The sequence below is a fragment of the Populus euphratica genome, unplaced genomic scaffold, assembly GCF_000495115.2.
Source record: "Populus euphratica unplaced genomic scaffold, PopEup_1.0 scaffold104.1, whole genome shotgun sequence".
Classification (NCBI taxonomy): Eukaryota; Viridiplantae; Streptophyta; class Magnoliopsida; order Malpighiales; family Salicaceae; genus Populus; species Populus euphratica.
The window spans coordinates 890,141-898,739 of NW_011499915.1; the positions used below are offsets into that span (position 1 = coordinate 890,141).

Below are 8,599 nucleotides of genomic sequence, written 5' to 3' on the forward strand. Positions count from 1 at the left end.
GCAAAAGATAGTACTTGAACACCCCTCGTTCAACACTCACACAATCTCCATAGCATCCTATAACTTCATTAGAACCAAGAAATCTTCCTAATATCCTTCCTTCCTTCTGAAGACTAAAAGAGTCTTCAAGTTTCGTACTTTCCACTGCAAAACAATCCATCTATATCATTAGCATCTGTTGATGCTGCTAAATAAACGGTTCCATACGATCCTTGGCCTAGGTTTTTCAATCAGGCCCCTTCCATAGTTAAGAATAATCAGAAGATAAAAACAAACTAAAGAAGAGATTAAAAGCAGGTCACTAAAGAAGTATACGAAAGTGGAAGAAAGGTGTAAATTACAACACGTGAATATATATTCCAAAACATTATTTGGATTTGGTACCTTTTTTTTATTAAAATTAAAATTTATATTATTTTAAATTAATTTTTAAATATTTTTTTAATTATTTTAATATGCTTATATAAAAAATAAATTTTTTTAATATATATATATATATATATCCAAAAAAACACTTTAAAAAACAATTCTTACCACATTCTTAAATACACTCTAAAAATTCTACCAGGTAAAGTGCTTAATTGTTTTTTAGTTTAGATATCTCTTTAAAAATCATTGGTGTATATGATTTTTTATAAATTAAATTAATTAATGATCAGTTATAATTTTTATTTTTTAATCTGCTATACATGTACAAGTAATTTAGATATTAAATAATATTTTTTATTATTAGATCAATATAAAAAAAATTAAAACAAGAATTTCTTCAAAAATAAAATTGAACTAATTTTTACAGCAACCAAAATCAGTTAAGTAAAAAGAAATAAATGCAATACAGGAAAGATAGATTTGCATTCAACAACGGTCTTATATTGCTTCAGTTGATAAGCGAACTTTATTTTATTAAATCCAAATTTCAAAATAATAATAAATTTTTGGTTATTTGATATATATATATATATATATATATATATTATTCATCCGCAAAGCACATACCCTGCAGTCAACTAAATAATACATTGCGTAAAAACTAAAAGAAAGGGTTGTAAAAAGGTCCTACCGGGAGTCGAACCCAGGTCGCTGGATTCAAAGTCCAGAGTGCTAACCACTACACCATAGAACCCGGGAGTGTTGTTAAGCCGCTAAAGCACTGTCAAATATTAAATAACAGTATTCATTGACATTTTTTTTGTAATAATTAGGCCAAAGAAAATCCAAAAAAATGGAAAAGATAAATGTGATTGACAGTCGTAGGAGTCGTATATCTAAAGAATATGTAGATATTTATTTCTGTGTTTTAAAAAAATCATTTTTTATTTGAAATTAATATTTTTTTATATATTTTAAAATTATGTCGATGTATTTTAAAATAAAAAATACAATCTTACCGCGCTTCTAAACTTCAAAGCTTTTCTTCAAAGAGTTAAGGTGGCAGTGTAAAATCTCGTATGTTGAGGCCAATGTAGCATACAACGACTTGTTAGCTCAGCGGCTTTACGGCTTTGCAAATGGGCAGCAAGAATTGGGAAGTTTTTAAGGTGGTAGAGTAAAGTCTCGTATGTTGAGGCCAAGGGAGCATACAAGGACAAGCTCAGAGGCAGTGGCGGAATTGACAATTTGAGATAGATTTCTATCAGTTCCGTGGCAGGTCCATTCATCACCCTCAAGCCGTTACCTTGGTGTGCTCCTTTTATGCTCTTCATCTCTCTTTTTGGTGCAGACAGAAGTTTCCTGATTATACAACAGGTGATTCTAGCATAAACCTACAAACTAGAAACGCAAGAACTATACACAGCAAGCGATCAAGATTGGTACAGTGCAGATCTATTTCAACAGCACAAAGTGCTAAAGATTCTAGAACCAGGCATGGTTGAACTAGAAGCAATGATGAGCCCCAGTGGCTTGATAAGAAGAAAAACCACTTTATGAAAATATCTAACAAAGAAATTACAACCACTAATACCAAGCAAAATATTGTTGTCATCTGACTAAACAAAAAGAGAAGGGGGGGAGAGGAACAATATGCAGCTCAACTTCACTCGCATTCCTTGATGACCATCACAAGATGGCGACATCAAAAGTTTCCTGGCAAGTATAACCTACAATTTTCTTCATTGTCCATATTGCATTTGTTGAGAATAATCAATGAGCTTCTTCAATAGAGGAAAGAGGCTAATCAAAGCAAGTTGAAGCTGTTCTGAGCTATTTACGCGAATACTGATTTGTCCAGCTCCCCTGTTATTTAAATTTGCACGACCAATCAAATTTGTGGATCGTCCTATAGGAATCTGGGATTGTACATTGCAGCCAATAGCGAGATCTCCATGCCAGTCCATGACGGAAAGCCCTAGTGTTGATAATGAACGACCAAGAGGATAATCTTTGTCCCTCAGCTGGACCTCCAGACTGCCACCATAAGCCACATCACCACGACCAGCCATTGCACCACCAGACATTACCATTTGGAACCGTTTACCAGCAATCAATTTATCCTCGACTTTCACTCCAGCTGATAAGACATCACCCAACAGAGTAACCGATAGACCAGCTGTAGCCTTATTTTTCCTAAAATTACTGAACCTAGTCTCACTGCGTAAAGTATAGGCCAAGTCTTTTCCCACGGTCTGCATATCAAACCCCAGTGAGGTTGCTTTTCCCTCTCCATACTTTAAAGAACTTGCTAATTCCATTTGAACATTGGCATCCTTCTTGTCCTTTGTTACCTGGCCAGAAAACGATATAGGGATTTTGTCTTTAACCACAAACAATCTCTCCACATTTATACCTTCGTAACCAACATCATGGTCCCAACCATGAGTTTCTAGAACTGGCCTCACAAGCCACTGGTTGGAGGTATCGAGGTAACGGTACCTATGAGTGGGATTATCAGAATCAAAGGAAGCAGGTAAGGCTAGATCCGGCATGGGAACAGGAACAGATGCAGCTCCACCTTCTTCCTCTGCATTTTCAGCGTACTCACTGGGCAGGTCCTTAGCAGCTGCAGCCATTTTTTCCATCAACTTCCGTCGCCTTTTCTCCTCCTTCAACTGCTTTTTCATGAAAAGTTTCTCTCTGTATTCCAACTCATCAAAATATGCCTTCTTCTGAACTTTAGTAAGCTTAGCAATCTGAGCCCTTGTTAAACTTTTAAATGGTGGCAATTCATCATATTCTGATTCATCCTCGGAATCTGATGACTCATCTAAATCATCATCTAAACCATCCTCATCACCATACTGTTCCTCTGGAAGCTTAACTTGTGGTCTTGACTGGAGAAGAGACGAAAGAAGGAATGGTAAAGGAGGTGCTCTTGCTCGAGTTGCAAAAGGCTTCGCAGGTGTACTATCTTGCAACTTCAAAAGAGCATTCGCCTCGGCAAGAATCTTAGATGCAAAAGAGAGCAGCAACAAGTGCGGCTTCCAAACCTGACCATTTGGCAGCACTCTCTGCCCTGCCCTATTAGTTCTACACGCTGAGTGATTCTCAACCAATGAAACAGGATTCATGAGTCGCATATCTCCTGCTGCCAGACGAATTGCTTGTTGGACAGCATGTGAACGCTGAGTGACAAACATGTCATAACTTGAAGCAGTTCCATTGGGACCATCAGGTGGAGCTGATGCAGCATGAGTCAGGACAACAATTGCATTGAACCATATAGATGGCCCAAATATGTCAGTGATGGTACGCAAGAGAGGCATATCACCAAAATCCCTGCTTTGCATATCCAACCTGTCAAGATACAACACAATATCTGGAGGAGTTTTCTTGATAAAGCACTTGACAGAGTGAAGGATCTTCTCATTCTGGCGCTGGTCAGACCATGAAGGAAGAAGTCCTGGTGTGTCAATGACTCGTACCTTTATCCCCTGAACAGTACCCACAACATCCTGAACCTTTCTTGTACCCAATTGAAAAGCATCAGTGCCAAACTTCACTTCATCAAATATAGAGTTGATAGTGGCACTTTTACCAACACCTGTCTTTCCAAGAACCATAATTGTACAAGAGAAATCAAGGGGTTCCTGCCCAGCAGCCTCAAGATGCTCTGCCATTGCACTGGCACGATCAAAACCAGCAACACGACCACCATTTCTACCTCGCAGCTGCTCAGCTAATCCCAGTCTGTATAAAACCTGTGCAACAACAACATTATGGGGAGTCTGCCCAAGTCTATGTGCAAGCCGCAGAAATTTCACCCTGATCATCTGAAGTTTTTCACGTGTCTCATCAAACTCTTCTGATTCCCCATTTATAGGATCTTCGATTTGTTGGGATTGCATATGAGAAACAGTTCCATTAGGACGAAGTTGCGGAGTTGCCCTGGGAGCAGGTTCCAATAGTGGTGCAGCGCGCCCGAGGCCAGCTGGACGAGAAGGTGAGGGGGCTGCACTCAGAGACTTTGCAGATGAAGATGCAATCTCAGGTAAATGCTGAATTTTACGCTCTATATTTGCCGGGACATTTTGACCCTTTTCTGCTGTCTTCTGAGGTGATTCAGTCACAGCAGTGTTTTTGCTGGCTCTGTTGATGTTGTTGTCAGCATGGTGTGATTCAGAAACCTTGCTATCCTCTGATAGCAAAGTAGATGCACGAGCCTGAATCTCCTCATTTCTCTCCATCACAGAATTCTCAGAAGAAGAAGAGGAAAAAACTTCAGGTGCCAGCTTCTCTTCCTCCACAGTCAGTGGGATAGCTGAAGCAGCTTTCAGTTCACTTGCTTTCCCATTTTGGTCTGAATCTATAACAGCTGAAACATCTTTCAAGTTCCCATTGCTACCATCTTGGTTTTCTATGTTTACACCTGCTGAGATGTCCCTGAACTGTTCACTCTTATTTACCTCATTACCAGAATCAAGGCCCGCTATTGCAATTTCAAAATTCCCATTTTTCTCAACCTCGTGTTTTATATCTTTTCTTTCCAGATTCTCATCCAATCCTTCACTCTTATCATCTTGACGATCACCTGATCTGTTAAATAAATCATTGGCCTCGTGATATTCAGCACCCAATTTATCCTCCTTCAGATCCTCTCTCTTACCATCTTCTGGAAGAATCTCCATATTCAACTCAATTTCTCGATTGAAATGGGACTCATCCTCACCCTTCAAAGCCTCTGTCCCTCCATTACCAGCAATCTCAGAGACCTCCTCACCTCCACTCATCTCATTGTTCTCTGCTTCCTGAGAAGACTCCTCACCTCGACTCATCTCATTGTTATCTGCTTCCTGAGATGACTCTCCATCACTTTTCAGTTTCTTGCTTGTATCAATTCCGCTATTAAAATTGGCCTCATCCTCACTCCTTAAAGCTCTAGTTTCTCCATTACCAGCAATCTCAGAAACCTTCTCACCTCCACTCATCTCATTGTTCTCTGCTTCCTGAGCAGACTCTCCATCACTTTTCAGTTCATTGCTTGACTCAATTCCTCGATTAAAATTGGCCTCATCCTCACTCCTTAAAGCTTGAGTTTCTCCATTAACAGCAATCTCAGAAACTTTCTCACCTCCATTCAATTCATCATTCCCAACTTCCTCAGCAGCCTCTCCATCATCTTTCAATGATCCACTTTTGTCATCCAGATGTTCAGAATCCATTTTTATCAAATTCTGGCCCGTGCCCTCACCCTTATCCTCTGAAATCTTAACAGAATTGTCACTTGTCGCCTGATATTCAATATTCCACTCATCCTCCTCCTTTACCTTCTTCTCATCATCCTTGGGCAGAATCTCCTCACTCAATTCAGTTTCCCGCTTAGAATCCACCTCACCTTCATCCTCAGCCTTCAAAACCTCTGTTCCTCCATTGTCAATAATCTCAGCAACCCCTCCTCCACTTGATTCATTGCTCGCAGCTTCCTTTGCAGTCCCTCCCTCGTCAATCTTATCAACACTATCTCCACCCACCAAATCCTCTACCTTCTCTTCACCAACCACTCCACCTAGCTCCTCTGGATTCCCACTCTCAGCAGGAACAAAAATCACCTCCTTGAATTTCTCAGCCTCATTTCCTAGATTCAGATTCTCATCGTCAAATGCTGGACTCGACTCACCAATACTCTCAACAAAACCAACTGACTCAACTTTTATTCCCTCCTCCTCCTCCTCTACCTCCTGCAAGTGCTCATGTGACTCAATTGCCTCCTCAAAAACCTCATCTTCCAAATCTTTCGATTCATCAGACCCCACCACAATTCTCTCCTCCTCTACCTTAACCCCAAAACCCTCATTTCCCACATTGGATTTCTCTTCCACAACAACTCTCTCCACCCCATTTTCCATTTTTTCTTCAAAACCTTGATTCACATAAAACCCACAAAATCAAAACACAGAACTCATTTCAATATCATCACAACCAATCACATAACCAACAAAAAAAGCATCATAAAGCTTCCATCTTTTACTCAAAAATCATGACTTTATATAACAACAATCCATACAATATCCAAATTGAAACTTTCAGATCTCAATAAGCAACTTTCACAGATTTTCATTAGGGCTTTGCACACAAAAAAATGCAATTAAATCAATACAAAATCATAATTGATTAACTAAAACACATAAAAAAATCCTTTTTTTTCTTTTTGCTTACCTTGTTTCCTATAGAGAGAGGAAGTGAATGACTTTCAGAGCGAGAGAGAAGGAGAGCTAGTGAAAGAATCCTAAATGTAATCTACTGGCTGCAGCTGCTATGGCTTTACCATGTTATATGAATTAAGGAGATAAGAATTTTTTATCGGACGGTGTAGATTTGGAGGTATTGCGTTTTGCTGATCGGACGGTGGAGGAATTTTTGTTGGGTCTGATGGATTGCTTTGATATCATCGTTGAAAGACGCCAAATCTTGCTGACGTGGATTTACTTGTATAAAATTAGGGTTTAAGTCTAAACCTGGAATGGTCATTAAACTCTTAATTTTCTTAATAATGGTCTTCTACCTTTTTTATCTACTACTCTGGTCATGCATGTTACGTTTCGTCTCTAAAAATTTGTAATTGTGCGTTATTGATTGAATTTTTTATTCTCAATTGATGATTTCTTAAAAAATTTAAGTAGTTTGGAAATAAGATTTATAATAATTAATTGAATTTTTTATTTTAATAATCTGATTTTTTTTATTTAAAGTGGTTAGTGAGTGATGTTTATTATCTGTATAAGGTTTCCTTTACTTAATTTAAAAATTATTTAATGCTTTAAGTAAGTATTTTTTTTTAAAAAAATAATATTTTAAAGAGAAACTCTAAAATTAAGTATATAATGAAGAGTGGAGATTCAGAACTAAAGATCTAATGGGTTTTTATAGCTCATTATTCTTATCCTTTTATCGAAGGAATGGTTCAAAAGTTTTTTTCTTGATAGAATTTAACCTTTCTTTCCAAATAGAAAAATATCTCTAACTTTATTGGTGAGAAAACATATTTGCATGCATGAGGGCTTAACATTTGACTGAATTTAAAAATATCGAGTCTGGTAGTTCACCAAACACATAAATATTAAGGCTTAGTGCTTGATTGAGTTCAATAACACTAGCTCTAACAGTTCACCAGACTCATATATGTTTGGGCTCAATTTTTGGTTGAGCTCAAGGATATTGGGTTATCACTCGACTTTGATTCCTTTAAATAAGAATTTAAAGAAAATAAAAATAAGAATAAAATATGTTGATCCACCAATAGTCTCTCAAGTCTTTGTGTATTTTTTACGCAAAGATTTTTGAAAGGTTACCACCAATAAATAAAACTTTTTTTACCTTCCCTATAAGATTTGGTTGTCCCATATAGAATTGTTGGAATTTTCTTGGCCAAGTGGCTCATTTTTATTGAAAGGGTAACCTTTAGGAAATAAAATAGCAGCTTGTATTTATTGTAGTGATTGAGTGGATTTCTAAAAATTTAAGATGACATGAAAACTCATTCATCCAACAGTCTGGATAGAAAGGTGTTTCCTTTATAGACTTAATTGTTCTTACCTTTATCTTTTTATTTTCTATAATTTTTGAAAAACTATTGTGTTGAAAACTCCTGACTATTTTAGTTCTAATCCAATGAAACAAACTCATTTCCAGGTATTTTTCACCACCATCTTTTATCTTTTTCTACTTTAAACCAAAACATGGATCCAAAAGGAGTTAGATTTATCCTTAAAAGAAGGGATATTGCAACCTCTAAAAAGGAGTTCGAGTTCCAACATAAGATTGTGAGAAATGGTAGGGGATATGGGTTCATCTAACCAAGCAACATAATTAGAGAGGATGATACTCCAACACTCATCTCTAATAGGGAGGAGAGTAGCTCTTCTCGTAAAAGTCCTTCTCTCATCATCACTAGAGATTCCCAAAAGAGAGGGAAGTTACCTCAGACTTTTAAGGATGACATTCCCAATACTTTAGGTGAGAAGGATATAGAGTTTGTTTCTCACTTTCAGTTAGGAGAGTACACAACTCGAATGTTTGATTAGGTTGAGCATATTAACCAGAAAACTTTAGGTTGTGCCTTAACGTTATTTTAAGATTACAGCCTTTTCTTACATGTACACGATGGAGTGTTCCTCCCTTCTCTAATGATTTATTAGGGAAGTGTTCAGATATTATCAGTTGGGTT

General features: G+C 37.4%; 1 protein-coding gene and 1 non-coding gene across 4 annotated transcripts; both read right to left on the reverse strand.

Annotated features, from left to right (window-relative positions):
* Window positions 1-1,051: 1,051 nt before the first annotated feature.
* Window positions 1,052-1,123, reverse strand: TRNAQ-UUG (transfer RNA glutamine (anticodon UUG)). The gene has a single exon. It is a non-coding gene; the product is annotated as a tRNA-Gln (tRNA).
* A 681-nt stretch (window positions 1,124-1,804) lies between these two features.
* LOC105134535 (translocase of chloroplast 120, chloroplastic) lies at window positions 1,805-6,703 on the reverse strand. Of its 3 annotated transcripts, none has more exons than XM_011038988.1 (3): window positions 6,592-6,703; window positions 5,354-6,295; window positions 1,805-5,200 (listed from the first exon to the last, which is right to left on the reverse strand). In XM_011038988.1, the coding sequence occupies exons 2-3, from the start codon at window positions 6,279-6,281 to the stop codon at window positions 2,112-2,114; spliced, it is 4,017 nt and encodes a 1,338-aa protein (XP_011037290.1). In that variant the 5' UTR covers window positions 6,282-6,295; window positions 6,592-6,703; the 3' UTR covers window positions 1,805-2,111. The 3 variants fall into 3 exon arrangements, with proteins under 3 accessions (XP_011037290.1, XP_011037289.1, XP_011037288.1); XM_011038987.1 differs by having other exon boundaries at window positions 1,805-5,237; window positions 5,346-6,295; XM_011038986.1 differs by having other exon boundaries at window positions 1,805-6,295.
* Between the last annotated feature and the right edge of the window lie 1,896 nt (window positions 6,704-8,599).

Bases quoted from the DNA above. Each gene is read 5' to 3' on its own strand.
- LOC105134535 (XM_011038986.1), bottom strand. From the start codon at position 6,281: ATGGAAAATGGGGTGGAGAGAGTTGTTGTGGAAGAGAAATCCAATGTG.